This window comes from Lissotriton vulgaris, chromosome 7 (genome assembly GCF_964263255.1).
Source record: "Lissotriton vulgaris chromosome 7, aLisVul1.2, whole genome shotgun sequence".
Lineage (NCBI taxonomy): Eukaryota > Metazoa > Chordata > Amphibia > Caudata > Salamandridae > Lissotriton > Lissotriton vulgaris.
In genome coordinates this window covers 899,651,459-899,669,679 of record NC_141695.1, presented here as the reverse complement: position 1 = coordinate 899,669,679, position 18,221 = coordinate 899,651,459, and the positions used below count along the sequence as shown (strand labels likewise).

At 44.5% G+C, this 18,221-nt stretch overlaps 1 protein-coding gene across 8 annotated transcripts in view; it reads right to left on the bottom strand.

Annotated features, from left to right (window-relative positions):
* RNF130 (ring finger protein 130) overlaps positions 1-18,221 on the bottom strand; it is an 839,118-nt gene that overhangs the window by 103,070 nt on the left and 717,827 nt on the right. For 4 of the 8 annotated variants that reach the window (XR_015297545.1, XR_015297544.1, XM_086931328.1 and 1 more), the window contains exons 6-8: positions 13,812-13,908; positions 12,152-12,356; positions 2,373-2,466 (exon numbers count right to left, since the gene is read on the bottom strand). Coding sequence is in view for 6 of the 8 variants with exons in the window: in XM_086931328.1 (XP_086787454.1) it covers positions 2,373-2,466; positions 12,152-12,356; positions 13,812-13,908 (396 nt within the window). In the remaining 2 variants the exon portion in view is untranslated. The remainder of the gene's footprint in view (positions 1-2,372; positions 2,467-12,151; positions 12,357-13,811; positions 13,909-18,221) is intronic. The other 4 variants (XM_086931329.1, XM_086931331.1, XM_086931327.1 and 1 more) reach the window with 1 other exon arrangement.

The window sequence follows — 18,221 nt, the reverse complement described above, 5'->3', positions numbered from 1 at the left end:
CCCCGCTACTCAAGTTCACGGACAACACCTTGATTCTATCTAAGACTTCATCTGGTCTACAGGTAGCCCTGTCCCGATTTGAGGAGTTTTACCGTGACCATGAGCTGGTAGTCAACGTGGATAAGAAAGTTTATGGGGCTCCACTCTCAAAAGGTTATGAGGGGCAAGGTCCACACAAATAGCGTTTTTCTAGAGCAGACTGTTGTATTCACCTACCTGGGGGAAGCCTTAAACAGAAAATTGCAATGCAAGCCCCAAATCGAAGTGCTTGCCCTGAAACACGCGTAGTTGGCGGGTGCTCTTTTCAAAGAGCACAGTCTTTCCTTTACTAAACCCCTAGCTCCCGCTCTTAAAATATATAACTCTAAGGTCACAAGCGTAATTCTATATGGCGCAAAATTGTGGGGCCATGAAGACATCACAGCTATAATCACTGCCCAAAACAAATTTATGTGGGCACCTATAGGCCTGCCGCAATCCACCCTCTTGGTTTCTCTGTTTTTGGATCTGGGATGTTTTAGCAATGAGGACCTTGCCCGATTTAGGCCAATAGCACTGTGGAGAAGGCTGTGGGCCACCCCTGAGCTGTCCTTGTATGCCAATTCCCTATTGGACTGTAGGGGGTTGGGTGGCTAAGCAAGATCAAGTGGCTTAGGCACATAAAAAATACCTTGATAGATATGGGGATGGGTACATTGTGGGAGAACCCAGAAACGTACCCCCTCCGACCAAAAAAAAAGCTTAAAGCAGCCTATATGGACATGGTGAGATCCAAGCGGTTTTCCTCTACCACCAGGCCTACCTTGACAAGGGATTTTTTGTCAATTAAACACGAGGTTGGCTTTGAACAATATTGGGACGCCATTTCAAAACCTTTGGATAGGAAGTTTTACCACCAGTTTAGGGTAGGCTCACTTCCTACCAGAGTTATTTCTAGTAAATGGCTTAAGCCAACGTCTGCTTTTTTTGCCCAGTCAGAATCCGTTGCCCATATTTTATTTGTATGCCCAGCTTATAAGCCACCAAGGATGAAATGGCTTAAACCCATTTGTTCCAACTTAGGTACGAGATATGCTGCAGATGTTCTGAGGATTCTACAGACCTGCACACAAGAACCTATCGTCATTGCCATGGCAAAATTCTTGAGCTGGGCATGGGTGATATGGGCAAATAAAATCAAGGGCTTATCATCCGGACTTGTTCTCTTTGGAATAGATTTGTAGTGTGACGTGTGATAGCCTTGTCTACTATGTTGTTGTGCGTCGAGTGGGGGGTTTTGATTCTTGATAAGACCTGGGTAGTCCCTTCCCTGGAGTGTAGGTCTCTTGGTTTTATTCCTTCCGCTCCCTCCATGAATTTTAATTGGGCGGAGATTTTATCCCATAACATTTTAATTAGATGTTTAAAAGTCATCAGTGTTGTGAATTAATGATTTAATGCTCTTTTTAAATAATTTATTGTGTCGATCTAGTTTTGTGTATATTTGGTATCGCTCATTTATTATGTTACCAAAGTTTGTATCCGCTTATTTTTTGATAGTATGTCTTTTATGGTTTTATAATCGAAATAAAGACTGATGAAACTGAACAGAAACTGAATAGACGGAAATGTGACATGATGCTCTGCTGCACCCATTACTAAAAAAAGTACAAGGATTTTTTACAAAACATTAGATTGTGACTTCTTTGTTTTTTCTTTTCAATCGTGATTCCAAAATCCCTTGTACATAAAACAAATCATGAGAAACGACACAGCATAACTTTCCCATGCACTCCTCACCAAAAATAATGTTTTGAGAGGAAGAAGCAAAAAGAGTTGACAAACAATGTTGCATAGCACAGCTAACTGTGATATCAAATGCATTGTTAGTCAGAAAAGGGTCAAAAGTACAGAGCTCAATGTTGAGGGACTCTAGAAACTTTCTTACTGTAGTCTGTACATAGCATTCTGGGGCAAGGGGGGAGCCAGAGTACCTTAAAGTGACAGTGCAATGTGTAATTTCAGTGAGACTGACTACCACCTCAGTTATTTCAATCTTTTCCTTTTTAAAATAAACTTTTTGAAGGATTTAAAGTTCTAAACCTTTCACAATCACTTTTTTTCCTTTATAATTGACTTGTATGTCGAAGAAGAGAAAACTGTTGTAGAAAAGCACCCTTAAAAAGAGGTAGTGTTTACCTCTGTAAAGTGTTTAGTGATTCTGCACATAGGTGGAGGTTGTATTGTATTTCACGAATATCAAGGAAGATACCATAATGGCCATTGTCCTGGTCAATCTCTACTAAATGTGTACACCCAAAAGGGTCTCTGAAGTGGGTGAAAGGTGGCATGAAGGAGCTAAACACAACTATGATAAATGCATAAATACTTACTCAGGGGCATTCAGGCCAGCCATGGCCTTGATGATCATGTAGCAGAGAGTAAGCGCGCTGAGCAGACCAAAGCTGGCAATAATGAACCACTCTTCTGTTGACAAAGGAGAGAGCAGGAAGTCATTCTTCAGTATGCCACTCCTGAGCGGCTGGAGGCAGAAATGAGGGGGATTTGTGCCAATCATGGCATAAGGAAGTAAAGCAGAAGGTTAGCGATAGCCACAGACTAGAAAGATTTGAAAGACGTAAAGACAGCCAGAAGATGGACATGTGATGAAGGAAGACAGGGCACGCATGGAGGCCGTAGGCAGAGGCAGAGTTGAGTGCGACGAGGTTAGTGCTGATAAAGGAAGTGAGAAGCACAGGGCCTATTGCACAATGGAAAAACATTCACTCTATGCTGGGTTGTCATATGTGTTTCCTATGGCGCCACCCCAATCGACGACAATAAAAGAGTGGAGGGTGCCCTTAATTAAGGATTTAATTCACACAAGGAACACACCTGTGCCCAGTGTGATGAAGGCACAGGAAAACGCCGAGTTGTTCAGAACAAGGTACCACAGTTTGTTAAAAGGCTTAAAGATGTACATGTACATTTCTATCACAGTTTCAAAAGGTGCAGTTAAACCACTTCCAACTCCCAACTCTCAACTTCAAGTTGAAGTGGTCCAGGCTGTGTACCCACTGATAAAGAGAGATTTCCATGGAAGGCCAAGAAGATGTTTTTAAACATTGTCAGATGTTCATATGGCTGGTTTGTAAGAAATGAAGTACAAAAAAATAGCAGGCTTATCAACCTATCCTGCAGTCGCCATCCAAAACTTACTTTTACTGAGCTTTTAATAGGTGGTCTGCATATTCACTGGCCTACTAATGCCTTGAAATGTCCCAATCCAGACAAAGGAGCAAAAAAGGCAGTGAGTGCCAAAAGGCAACAGGATGCACCTCCAGTCATGGGGAGAGAACGTAAACTAGGGTTTCTGCTAAACTCTAGGCCATGGACAGGAGGAAAAGGCCTCTGGTACACCACAGTCACGCGAGGAAAGAGGCAAGCCCTGGGGCATTCATGCTGAAGGAGAGAAGGTAGCAGTTCCTGCAGCACCGAAGGATCGGATGTTACAATGCTCATGGAAAGCAGAAGATGGGTGTGCTGCCTGCACAAAGGGGGAAAGGTCTTTTATGGATGGAGGCAGGGTCTTTCAAACACTAACGAGAGGAATGGGGTGTGCTTGCTGTAACTGAAAGGCCTCTTAAACAACGCGACCATGGGTTCATGATCTGTACGATGCATAACTGTTCATTTCAAACTATACATTAAATCAGAAACATCTCCAACTCCTTAACTTTCCCACTCCTCTCTGATTTTCCCTTCTGTTTACTATAAGTTCATGGGAGTGGGCCCTATGGAAACACAAATATTACATCATTGTCACAAGACTACAAACGGCAATGCATGCTCTATTTGCGGTTTCAACTGATGCAACAGGAAGAAACAAGTTACTCATTCGTAACAACTGTTGAATAGCTTGCATCGCCATAGCTAAAGATTTGGGCACAAAAGGTTAGTTTTTCCTAAACGCTTTTTTTTTTTTTTAGAATCGAGAAAGGGAGTGGCTGGAATGTAGTTGGAGTATTACATTTACTACATCTCGAAATCGACCCGTTCACAAAAATATTGTTGGACATATTTTGGCCCTGTCTGGTATGTATAAATCGTTAGGAGTTTTAAACTCTTGGGTGGCTCTCATGTGAATCTACAACTATTCAAGATTCAAAACACTTGCTACAAGTAAGTAGCTGGGTTCTTTTCCAGAATTATCCTGGTATAGATTCACGTTCTGTGCATATAGCAACAAGCATTGTGTTATACTGAGGCTGGGACAGGAAGTTAGGACAGTCCTAAATATGTTTTATGTACAGCGCGGTCCACATATGACTCTATACGTGCTTGAATGACGATATCCTAATCACATATAAATGCATGTTCAGAATTCCATGTAGCTGTCCTGCACATAACATCTGTTATTAGGCGCCAAGATGCCCCAAGGAGTGAAGGTGCGCCTTACAAAATACAGGTTATGTTAGGTTCTGCAATGGATTATTTGCTGTAAATGCGACCAAGGTTACTTGAGCCTGTACAACAAGCTCTCGGTCTTACATAGAGTTGTTTTCCTCCACACTGATGATATAACCAGATGTACAATTCGTTTAGCTATTGCCAACTGAGAAATGGGACTTTCCTGGTTTGTGTCCTTGCACATGACAGAAAACATTTTATCTTCCCAAATGTAATTGCCGTTGATAGCTACGAATCCACTGCCTTGCACTGATAAGGAACACCATGAAGCCCAAAACCATCCAAACAATTTGTGCACTGTCAAACGACCGAATACCGGGCTGATCACTACACTAAGTAACAAAAAACTGCAGGAGTCCACAAGGCTGCTGCTTTTAATTTGTTTTCCCTGCTTTGAGACAGGTGTGAGCTAAAAATTGTGCCGAAGCGTAAGGAACCGTGAAGATCTGGTTGGAGCCATGGGAAGTCTCATTACAGACCCACCTACACTTTTCCGATCCAAGCACTAGGTGTCAGGATGTGCAAAGGATATCTGTAACTCTATAGACCAAAACCAGGTTGATTTAGTTTAGAGTAAACGAACCAGATCAAGCCTTGCAACCAATGCAGGGCAGCCAAACAATTCTTGTGTCCAAAACGACGGCTCACAGTGTGTGAGGTAGTGTGGCTCACTGGTTAGAGGCGGCAGACCCGAGAGCAGAACCCGGCCCGGGACCAGGGTTCGATTCCCGGCGCGGCAGGTTTCTGGACCAGGGTCAGCGGACTCGATAATTCTCTCGCCTCGGTGCCCACTCTGATCAGCGACCACACTCGGCAACTCTGGGCATTAGCTTGCCTCATCTTCACTAACGGCCCCACCAGACCGCCGGGGATGCCTGGTCTCACCCTGGAGATACCCATTAAGGGACCATCTCTCAGGGAAGCCAGGAAGGGTTTCACAGCGGTCGAAGAGCCTTGGGACCCTCCGGGTAAGTAGTGCGCTATATAAATGCCTATACATTTACATTTACACAGTGTCGCAAGGAGTCTCCAGAGTATCAGCAGTTTGTGAATCATTCTTCCTTTATTGTTAGTTCATTCAAGTTGTCCAATGTTTCATTTTGTGTTGTCAACTATTTCTACACCACCGTATTCTTGAAGGCAGAGTGCTTTAGGCGAGAAAACGCTCATTTCAGGTAGAGGAAGTATCTGTTGATGCTCCTAATCTTCAATAAAGGCATCTGCAGCAGAAGAGTGCTCACCATAAATATTATTCCATGAAAAAACAGCTGTTAGGGATAAGCTATAGTTAGTACGTCATTTCTTTCCATAGAAACCATACTTAAACAACACAAACATTAGAAAGTCCAAAGTTATAGCTTAAATTTAGAATGTACACACCACCTTCCAATTACTATAAGTGGTGCACCGAGTACACAGGGTTCTTTCTCACCTCACTCGCCATACTACATGAACTATAACTCGCGACTCAACCATGCACTGTGTTCTGAGGAATCACCTCAATTGAGATGTCATAAGTGTTGCTATGAAAGCTATGATTTGACATGGTATAAGTGATGTCATACGCAAGTGCATTGAGAAGGCATAGGTTATAGTTAATTTAGTATGGCGAGTGAGCTGAAAACACTGTGTACAGAGGTGTGCAACTTATAGTAATTTGAAGGTGGTGTGTTAAGTTAAAATGTAGGTTATAAGTAACACTGTGCGATTTGTAGTATTTTGAATGTAGTGTGTAAATTCTAAGTTTATGTTATAACTATAACTTTAGAATTTCTAATGTTTGTGTTGCTAAGTTTGTTGTAGGTTTCTATAGAAAGACTAAATATAGTTTTTCCTAACTATGACTTATCCCTAACCTTTGTTTTTTCATGAAATTTAAATGTTTTTAACGAAAATGTGTTTCAAATTGTAGTATTGTGTGTTATTTATTAAGGTCTCATTGAGTGTTGTACAGTAAAATGAAGGAGAGCGTCGTACAGTTGAGTATCACAGAGTTGAGTACTGTATAATGGAATTGAGTGTGCTGTAGTAGAAGATAGTGGGGTAGAATGGGAAACAGTGTAGTAGAGTGCTGTACACTGGAGTTGCATAGAGTACGGTAGTGTGTTGTAGAGTGGATGGTTGGACGGAGACATACAACGAGGTAAAGTCTCATACAGTAGAGTTCAGTGAAGTTGAGTAACATAGTGTGAAGTAAAGAATAATACAGTATATTAGTGTGTTGTACAGTAGAGTGGAGTGGATTATAGTATAGTTACGTAGCGTATAAGCGAGTAAACTCTAATAAATTGGAGTGTTTTCTCATTTAGTAGAGTAGAGTGCTGTATCGTAGAGCAATGAAAAGTGTTGTTTAGTGGAATAGTGTTTTGTAAATAGATTTACAGCCTAAGATTGGACTGTAGAGTTAGACAGTGGAGTGTATATTGACAGAGTGAAGTAGAGTCTTGTAGAGCACCTTAAAGTGCAGTATAATTTTATCGAAAGGAGTCCTAGAAAGTGGAGGTCAGTGTTGTATAGTAGAACGGCATAGAGTGCCGTGGCATACACTATAGTAACGTGAGGTGGAATACCATCCAGTGGAGTACAATATACTGGATTAGCGTAGGGTGTAATACCATACAGTCTAATAGCATATAGTGTTGTGTAAAAAGTTGATTGCCACAAAGTGAAATAGCATACACTGATGTGTCATACAGTGGAGTGACGTAGAATGGAGTGGCGTACAGTGCAGTGAGATAAACTGGAGTAACATATAATGGAGTGGCATCCAATGGAATAGCGTAGAATGGAATGTTATAGAGTGGTTTGGCATAGATTTCAGCGTGTACAGTGGAGTGCCATACAGTGGAATAGCGCAGAGTGGGGTGGCGTACAGTGGAGTGGCATACACTAGACTGGCGTCCAGTGTAGTGTGAACAGTGGAGGTTGCGTACAGTGGTGTGGGGAATACTGCAGTGCAGTACAGAGGAGTGGGATAGAATGGAATAGCATTTAGTAGAGTGGCAGAGAGTGCAGTGTTGTCCAAGAGAATAAAGTAGAATCGAATAGCGTACACTGGAGTGGTGTATAGTAGAGTAGCGTATAGTGGAGTAGCGTACAGTGAAGTTGCTTACAGTGGAGTACACTGCAGTGGAGTACATCAGAGTGGTGTACAGTGTAGTGTCACACAAAGTATTGGGGTAAGGATGTAGTTAACATTTTGGAGGATTGTAGATATGGTGTGCAGAGTGCTCTGCGTTTCTGTCGATGTACCAAGCATCGCAAGACGTTGCAGTGTGGCTTACTTTAAGTATTGCGTTACCCTTGCGACACTATGCATAGCGCAAGGGTTATTCGACAGTATCCAAAATGTGTCCCCATACGTTATATTGTGCCACAGTATACTGTAGTAAGTTATTAGTATATTGTGGTATACGGTAAGGACAAGCCAGTGAATAATTGGCTAATTTCTGCCTTTTCAAATTTAAAAAGACAGCCATAATCATTTTTGTACACTTTTGGTGTGTTGTGGCTTAGGGCCCTGAACATAGGTAAATAGTAGGTTTTATTGTTTTTCCCAACTTATTTACCATTTTCTTCAAGAAGAAATAGGTATATAAATGTTTTTTATAATTTCTATATATCTATTTAAGCAGTTTAAGCAATATCACTGTAGTACCTAGCACGTACTGTGTTTTTTTTTTTTACAACATGTACCTTTTTAGGTCTCTGACCGTAGGCTGCGCTTGCGCAGTTTGGCTCAGAGATTTAATGTCTCCTAGAGTGGGGCTTGAACCCGCCCCTCTTCTCCATTGGCTGGCTTCCTAAACGGAGGCCAGCCATTGGAGGAGAGGGGGCGTCACTCCGTTCAAGCCCCATCTTTTTCAGATTCGGGGGCGTGTTTTTTGCAGTTTTCTCGCCGTGACGTCATCCATCACTCAACTGCAAAAACCACGCCCCGAATGCGAAAATGGTGCCGCTTTTGTGACGCCATTTTTGTCTGACTGCCGCCGCAAGAAGTCGAGAAGCTGCCGAGTCCTTCGGTGAGTGCTTGCTGTCCTGCCCCCTCGTTGCTCGTGCTTGTTGTCCTGACCCTCGTTGCCCGTGCTTGCTCACCTGCCCCCCTCGTTGCTTGTGCTTGCTGTCTGGCCCCCCTCGTTGCTTGTGCTTGCTGTCCTGCCCCCTCGTTGCTTGTGCTTGCTCTCCTGCCCCCCCTTGCTGCTTGTGCTTGCTCTCCTGCCCCCCTCGTTGCTTGTTCTTGCTGTCCTGCCCCTCCTTGTTGCTTGTGCTTGCTGTCCTGCCCCCCTCGTTGTTTGTGCTTGCTGTCCTGCCCCCCCCCCCCTAGTTGTTTGTGCTTGCTGTCCTGCCCCCCCCCTCGTTGCTTGTGCTTGCTGTCCTGCCCCCTCATTGCTCGTGCTTGCTGTCTTGCTCCCTCGTTGCTTGTGCTTGCTGTCCTGCCCCCTCGTTGCTTGTGCTTGCTGTCCTGCCCCCCCCTCGTTGCTTGTGCTTGCTGTCTTGCCCCCCTCGTTGCTCGTGCTTGCTGTCCTGACCCCCTTGTTGCTCGTGCTTGCTGTCCTGACCCCCTCATTGCTTGTGCTTGCTGTCCTGCCCTTCCTAGTTGCTTGTGCTTGCTGTCCTGCCCCCTCGTTGCTTGTGCTTGCTGTCCTGCCCCACCCTTGTTGCTTGTGCTTGCTGTCCTGCCCCCTTGTTGCTTGTGTTTGCTGTCCTGCCCCCTTGTTGCTTGTGCTTGCTCTCCTACCCCACCCTTGTTGCTTGTGATTGCTGTCCTGCCCCCCTCATTGCTCATGCTTGCGGTCCTGCCCCCCCTTGTTGCTTGTGTTTGCTGTCCTGCCCCCTTGTTGCTTGTGTTTGCTGTCCTGCCCCGTTGTTGCTTGTGTTTGCTGTCCTGCCCCCCCCCGTTGCTTGTGCTTGCTCTCCTGCCCCACCCTTGTTGCTTGTGTTTGCTGTCCTGCCTCCTCGTTGCTTGTGCTTGCTCTCCTGCCCCACCCTTGTTGCTTGTGCTTGCTCTCCTGCCCCCTCGTTGCTCGTGCTTTCTCTCCTGCCCCCTCGTTGCTCGTGCTTTCTCTCCTGCCCCCTCGTTGCTCGTGCTTGCTCTCCTGCCCCCCCTCGTTGCTTGTGCTTGCTCTCCTGCCCCCTCGTTGCTTGTGCTTGCTGTCTTGCCCCCTCGTTGCTTGTGCTTGCTGTCTTGCCCCCTCGTTGCTTGTGCTTGCTGTCCTGCCCCCTTGTTGCTTGTGCTTGTTGTCCTGCCCCCCTCGTTGCTTGTGCTTGTTGTCCTGCCCCCCCTCGTTGCTTGTGCTTGCTCTCCTGCCCCCCCTCGTTGCTTGTGCTTGCTGTCCTGCCCCCTCGTTGCTTGTGCTTGCTGTCCTGCCCCCTTGTTGCTGTTGCTTGTGCTTGCTGTCCTGCCCCCTCGTTAGTTGTGCTTGCTCTCCTGCCCTGCTATTGGCATTGTAAATGACAATGCCATTTATTTATGTTTAAAAAAAAAAAAAAACATAAATAAAAATAATGTAATGAGCAATGCCAATAACTAACTTTAAGAATGCAGCGACCATTGCATTGTAAATGCTTGTGTGTCTAATTTTTTTAAGTAACGTGATAATTTGTAGGTATTACAGTGGAAATGCGTAGACATTTTTGGACATAATAAAATGTATGAAAAATTGTCAAGATACTGTAGTACACTATATTTCTGAAAATTTGAGTATTAGAGTTTTTTTCAATGTTTTTACACATTTTTTTACATCATCGCGGTACTACCGAGGCAGTACCAACGTGCTATGTACTATTAAAAAAACATATATGGAAACGTATAATTATATTTCCATACCTATTATCACTTACATTAAGTGGTAATAGGTAGGGAAATTATATAAACCCTAATACTTACCCCTATTTCAGGCACTAAGCCACCAACAAGGCCAAGTGACCTTAAAACAACATGACTACCTTGGATTTCTTGAAGGTAGCCTTTATCCAATCAGATACTGATTTGCCATCGCTATGTACTGCGTACAATCTTGAAACTAAAGGGACTACAGATATCACTAAGTTTAAAATGCTAATAACTCTTAAAAATACTTATCCTTTTTTTGACACCACCACAAAAGGAAAACTCTGCACGCAATCATCTTCAAGCCTGCCAAATGTCATCAAAATCCGAAATACTGTTTTTGCGCTACATACAATACAAAAAGTCTATGTAAAATGCATTGAGGTCCAAATCTGTTTTGGGACCCCCTTTTTTCTTTGGACGTAACGTCAAGACCAAACGTTACAAAACTTAACATACTCTGCCAATGGAACAGGGGCAATAGGTCTGAAAAGGTTTGCAGCAATTCATCAAATGAGTGCAAAGTAATGAAGGGACACAAAATCGAGGTATTCCTATCTCTGGAACTCTAACAGTAAGTACAGAGGGGCTACTGCTACTCTGTAATGAAGGTGGAATTTCATTCACTTCTTGACCCCACTCAGGACAACTGGCTCTCATACAAAGGCTGTTTAGTTCACACAGACACGTGCACACAAACACACACCACCGCCACTGTGAAATTGTGGGATTCATTCCTACTACTCAAGATTAACTCCAACCAGCTCCTGAACATCAGGCATCACAGATCATTTAAAAAACAACTCTGCAAACAAGTTTTCAAATCCATTAATTCAAGATCAATACATTTAAGTGCCCTGGTTTCTTTATGTTTGTGAGACATCTTCTAAGACTCGGGTGTTACCGAAGAAGGGTTGAAGCATTTTCTACATGTGCATTATAGTACTCTTTATCACAAAACCTGCTCTCCGAAACCATCCCTCGACAAGCTGCGACCAGACCCTGCCAACATAATGTAAACAAGACACCCCTTAACTATGCAAAGCCCCAGCCCATACATCATTTTTCCTCCTTCCCATTCACCCTTCATGGCTCCTCTGTTTTCAAGCACTTTGAATGGACCACAGAGCAGCCAATGTCATGACCACCAAAACTACATTTGAGACTACAAAACCCCAAAACTCATGAAGCACGGAATGTAAATCTTAAGTATGCTCTAACCAAGGTTTTGATGTTTGTACCTTTCTGCAACCAATAATAAGTTTACTCTGTCATTGGTTTGCTTGTGTACCCTTTGGTGGTGCATACCATTTGAACATCGCCAGTTGGCCATAGTCAAACATAATTAAAATTTCAGTTTTCAAACACGCGGCTTGAAATGCGGCCATTGACGTCAGTTGATGTCATCACGCATCAAGGGCATCGGACACAAACAAATCCACGATTCAGAGTCGAGGTTAAGTTTCTGAGAAAGGCACAATGTGTGTGCAATGATAATTACATTCATGAAACGTGAACGTGTTGTTTTGCGAAATACAAGGTGCTTCTTAAGAGTGCATATTCAGCTCATTATTTGCCAGAGTATCAAATAGTTCTTTTTATTTACGGGAAAGCTATAAAGAGAGTCACTGTAGGCTTAGTAGACAGATGTGATGGGGACTTCAGGGCCAAGGAAAGCCACAGTGGTGTGAATAATTAATGCACACAAGGGAGCGCTCTCAGTTTAGCGCATTTGTCACGCAACATGGGCTAACTAAAGGCATTTTAATTGTAGTGAGGAAGGTCAGGGTCTCCAGCTAAGTAGTCTTCAGTCCTTGCCAATAAACAGGTCAAACTGGCGTGGTCAGGGAAACAAGGTGTATGTACACTCACTTGTCACTGCAATGCTGATTTCTCCTGTCCGCGGGGTTAGTTCCCCATCCTGAGGAAGCTGTGACATGCCTGTTGAGTGCAGCGGCTCCAGGCTAAGAGAACCATCATTGGCTAACTCCCCCGGTCCCAGTCTTCGATTGGCTGATGGTCCTCTTGCCAGTCTTTCCATGTCGAAGGCCACGTGGTCTGTACACGGTACATTTGCCTGGAAGGAAGAAATGGACAAACTGAAATAGTTTTTTCCTCAAATGTTGAGCCCTCTTCAATGATCTCCGTTAGACACCTACACACAGCATCAGTAGCTTCTGTATGTAACACACAGTTCTCTTATTTTAGAGACTCGCCTAACAACCAACATGCACGGTTTGGTCCTTGGTCGATATCAACTTACAAAGGTATTGTATATTGTAGGTAGTTGGAGACTACTCTTTTTATTGCTGAGCGATGGCTCAGTGCTGGGTCACCTGGCCACCTCACACTTTCATCCTCTGGAGGCAGATGCAAAGAGTATCCTCTCGTGAGGCAAGGTACTGCAATATGAGAAGGGATACACATTCATACACAGAGACCACCAGTGTGGCTACTGCCGAAATGGTAAGCCTTTACATGTATTATGGAGCAGGAGCATAAATCAATTAGGGACACAAGCTCAGTCTACCATGTATTACGAAGGCATGCAACTGTTGTAAACGAGGGGCTTCACTGGCCCCACTGACACCCTGGGTACAAGCAGATGGCCTCAACTACAGTGTTGAAAGCACACCTGGGAGGTGCAACGGTTCGGAAGGTTTTTTGGCGTACTAGTCTAGAGGGGCTGGGAGAGTGATTCACATCTACAGATGTCATTGGTGCAGCAGGTGTAGTGGCGCTAAGCTCCCACGGATGGGAAGAGCCAACCACATCCCAGTTCTGACGGTCTTTTCTACATAAATTGGCGAAAGCAAGTCTTTTGCTTACTTTAGGGCTCAGGTTAGCCTTACTCGCCCACAGGTATTACGTATGTATTGCAGACTCTTCTATTGTGGTACTTCATAAATGAACATAAATCTGCTCAAAGAATAGCATTAGGAACATGTATTGAGGACAGAGACAGAAAGCATTCAAAATAGAGCATTAAGAGTAGAAAATTGCAGTACAGAGATGGAAACGGAACAAAGAGGGTATTTAGAGAGAATAATGTGCAGAGAAAATATCCTGCTGGGAAAAAAATCAATACACGGAACGGAATAACAGGCCCACTCAGTAGGAAAGTACTGCAGGTTTAATCTACCCACGCCAGGCACTACGTAGGCAAACTAACAGTGTCAGGAAGAAACCAAACACATACACGAATCACAACCCTCCCCCACCCTCCTGATCATCTTACTCAAGTAGACAAACAGCTGTGGTCTGTGACCCTTTCCTCGAGACCAAGGAGTACCTGAGCCAGACAGCGCTGCAAGGCCGAGCTAATGGAAAAACAGCAGTATTCAAAGCTCGGTCGACAGAACATAATGTAACGGAGCAGGAAAAGGCCCGCTTTTGATGTACTGTGCCCAATGTCAAATACTTCTCTTCAAGGAAATTGCTGCCCTGTAGCGAACCCCCCACTTTCTTATTGGACATTTCATCGCAAGCCAATTTTAAGTGCAACGCCCAGTTGTACAAAACGTAAACGTACCACTATTCCCAAGGCCTTCAGGATGTTCAGCTTACACATTGGACAAGTGCAGTGCTCGCTGAGCCACGGGTCGACACAGCCTTTGTGGAAAACATGCCTAGGAGAAAACAAAAGCTTCTCAGGTATAGGACAGAAGTATGTAATGCAATACAGGACATCACCACAGATGAGCAACGGTTCTTAGCATTGAAGGCCAACATGAAAGGACTTCTTCTACATGCAGCTTTACCAACTCTTTACACACAGGCACACAGAGAGGGGGAGCGCACAGGAGTACTCAGCATTCTAGGTCTTTCACCCTTGATTGGCAAGATTCTCCATTATACTCTATAATGTGTGAGGGCACACGTTAGTTCAGTATTGAGGTAGGTATATGCGCAAGCATCGAACCAGGGTGCGTGGGGGAAGAAGGAACAGACCTAAGTTAAGATGGTGAAAAAGAACTGGGCAATAAAAGGTTATTAGATGACATGATGACACAAGTAGTGTATACACAGAAGTTTTGCAAGAGAAGTTCTGACTAGAATAAGCGGACTAGATACCAAGGTATCCACGACCATGAAGTTCCTCACCAGACAATTATGAATATGTATGATATAGGTTCTCTAGTTCACAAAAATATTAAAATAGACACTCGGATAACTAGACTGACAAGTGGCAGGTTTATGAGTGCCAGGATTCGTGGAAACTTCGCTCTTCACAAAGGCAGGTGTAGTTGCTAGAATTCAGCAAAGATGACGCCTATTCTGCCTGGCTAGCCTGGCCAAGACTTTTTTGAGAGTAGGCACATACTGGGCAGCAAGACTGAAAAGGTGACTTCCAAAGGAGGCAATCGGAAGGGAAAGATTGTTGACTGATGTTTTGGGCCTCTTTAGAATTGACTCTGAGTCAAGGAGCTTTTGCTGCTTGGTGCCAGTTAGCAGTGGTTTTAGTGTGAGATTGTGTATAGGTTGTGTATAGACGACATCTTTTTCAATTGGATTTTTGAGATTGTTGGAAAACGAGGCAGTATCTGTGAGGCCTTCACAAATAATATGTCACATTTGTCCTTCACTGGGAATCAAACACCACATTGTAGTGCTTGACTCTCAGAGGATAGCGTTGCAGAGTAGTCTAAGGCTTACTCAAGGGCGGTGGTGTAGGCTAGTAATCGCCATTTACCAGTACACATAAATAATACTCAATAGATTGTCCAGTCTGTACTTTGCTTTATAAAAGGAAGAGTACATATATTAAACACACACACTACTCCATACTATGCACCAATTTACAAATATACATAAGCTGTTGGAATTACTTTGTGACATTGCATAACATTTCCACCCCTCCTGCAGGGGGGGTGGGGTCTAGTACCACCACTCCCATGTATGCATATAATCTTACCCCCTAATGCAGTGGGTTGACATAACTTGAAGCGAGGGCCTTGCCCTCTGGCACCATCCCAGTGGCGACCCACCCCATCATTTCAACAAGCATTTAAAAATAGGTACACCTGCCCTGGGGACACATAAGCCCGACTGAGCATCTCATAATGTCCATACAGTATACACCTCTACATCTTAGGGGTTTTACAGTTTGGGTTGTTTTTCACCTAAAGCAGCAGCAAGAATACATGTTTAGACATCACTTTAAATGAAGTACTTATCATAGCTGATAACAGTTGTAATGCATTGCAATAAATGCCCCAAAAAGGCATCGCAGTTATAATCACAGGATAAAGCATATACAGCCAGACACCCTAGCAGGAAGGTCTGGCAACATAACCCGACTTGGCTGATGAATTCACAGTACACACATGACTTACAGTCCAACCATAGAAATAACATTGGTAAATGCATTTGTCGTGCAATTGCACCTCTTCACCTCCAGGGGATGTCCTTCTCCATACATCCCCAGCACAGACCTCCATTCATTGAGGCAATCCCTAATGCACCCTCAGCAGCAGAACAAAAGTTCCAGCCCCGGTATGCTTTGACTGTAAGCTGAGCCCTTGAGGGGTTATTTTTTTGGAGCCCCCCAGAGACTTAGGTAGGGACTTGACTGTTCATGCTGGGGGAGGCTGCGTTGCTCCTGTAGCTCCCCCTGCACCCACCTTTTCAGGCATGTGGCGGTGACCCTGTTCCCCTGGGGCCACCACAAACCGAAATACACAGGTTTCCTGGCAGGCTTTCATATGCCTGGCAAGGCATTATGGGGCACTTCCTCCCTGGTCCATCCATATTAAAGTAGCGGCTCTCCCGCTGCTCCGGGGAGAACCGCGCTGCCCGGCTGTCGGCCTCACACCACTTCAAAATCTCATTGGAGGGCCCGGTCCCACCCGGACCCCCAGGTGAGTTCTGCGGCTCGGGGAGCCCTGCTCCGGCTGCTCTTCGAGGGCCCTGTACTGAGGTTCTGTGAAATTCTGTCTTGTCTTGTGAGGTCATAGTTCCGTCACGATTTTGTTGATGTTGTACCGTATTTAGTGAGTGCGGCTAATATGGAGTGAATTCGTCACGTTAACTAGCGAGTTCATTATGTATTCAGAGACTTCGTCTCGAATATGGGTTCCATTTTGTTTGTGCCTCCATTTTGTGTTGCCATCATGTAGGCCCGTGGGGCCGTGGAGGTAACCGAACGAACGAAGTTGCATAGGCTTCGCTGTTCATACACTTATTAACCAGGCCTTTTCTTGACTTTAAGGTGCATTGTAAGAAACTGACCCCTTCATCTGAAACTGACCTCGCTAAGCCAATTTCCTTGGTTGATTGTTGTCTGAGATTGCCAACCAAGGTTCAGGACATCGTTAACTTTTAGGTTCTTTACACATGCTTTATCTTGCTCGTTATCTGTCATGGTTTCCTTTCCTATGCTCTTTCATTACATGCATTGTGCTTTCAATTATGGGTTTGTCCAGCTTGTGGAAATTGGATTTAGGACATTCCTAATAATTAACTTGTGGGTTGGGGCAATGTAAACTGAAGGCTTTTTGCTATGTGATACTTTGTTTGAGAATGTACCTTATTGGCTAGAATCTTGCGCAGTGGGTGTGTATTTGTAATGTGAATTTTGCCATAAAAAGGGATGTCTTGTCTTACAAAATTGAACAGTTTCCTGAGTTGTACACCGTGTTGTATTTGTAGGACTTCTGTTCCTAGCTGCAGCTAATAAATTTGGTCTCTGATGCCACCCACAAGTATTCCGTGTCTCTGTATACCAAGACAGGTGAATCCGAAGAATTTGGGCGTGCCCCTGGCGCCGCTGGGTTTAAAAACCCGGTTCTTCAGTTGGCGCCCACGTGGGGCGACTTCAGCGGTACCGGTCAAAGCCTGAAGATCGTGAGGAGCTTCGTGAGGAAATACTGGAGGAGGGCCCCCACTTCATCGACCCCTGCATGTCGACTGAGGACCGAAGGTCTTTACTGCGAGGCTTCACCTTTCCGACGGCTACGAAGGACTGCTGCCCTGACTGTTGCCCTGCCTTGGACTCGTTTGTGAAGATTTGTAAGGCGAGACGATAGACGGTCTTCTGGGTGCGTGACAGACATTTTGGTTAAGTATAAGTGGGTCGCTCCCACGATTTGCTTTCTTGGGTTTCTTTGATTTGGTTGTTGCAATTACCAAAGCAGAGGGGCTTGTATATTTGCGAGTATATCGTGTTGATAACCCCTTGAAGTTTGAAGCTAGATAAGTGAGCTATAAGATGCCTGATCTTAGCAAATTTAGGAAATGGTTTTGTTGTAGTTGTAAAAGGGATTCCCGATTGGAGGATTCGTGTCCGATACCTCCGATTGGAACTCCAACTTATGAGCTCTATTCAAAGCATGGCGTGGGTCCAATTACGTTTCATGAAGTATGGATCCGTTATACTAGGAAAGATGGTGTCTTACGATGGCCCCAACATGGTAGTTTCGAATCAGAGGTTTTAGAGAACCTTGAAGGTGCGCTATTTAGGAAAAAAGCCCAGCCGGCGATGTGCGACTCTTTCCGCCTATGGCGTAAGGAAGCCAAACAGCGAGAAATTAAACAAGCGAAGAAAGATAGGAAAGAGAAGAATATATCGATAATGCAAGCTGCTAGGCAGTTTAAAGAAGATGAAGAAGATTGTACGATTGAGGTGTCAGATAGACAACATTGCATGGCCATCGACAAATGTTACCAGGCTTTGCCACCTCTTCTTTCGAATGCGACAAATGACCCTGAAAAGGATCCTTTGAGGTCACATTTGTTGAGATTACCACCCCCTTATGAGCAGAGTGCTACGGCACCTCCGCGACCCCCAGTTGTTCAACCCCCTGCTGTTGTTCAGCCGCCAGCTGTTCTTCCACAGTTGGTTCTTCCTCCATTGGCGCAGCCTTCTCTAGGGCCACCAGCTTTGCTACCAGTTCTGCCTCAAACTCCTTTGCCTTCTTCTCCTTTGCCTTCGACTTTCTTT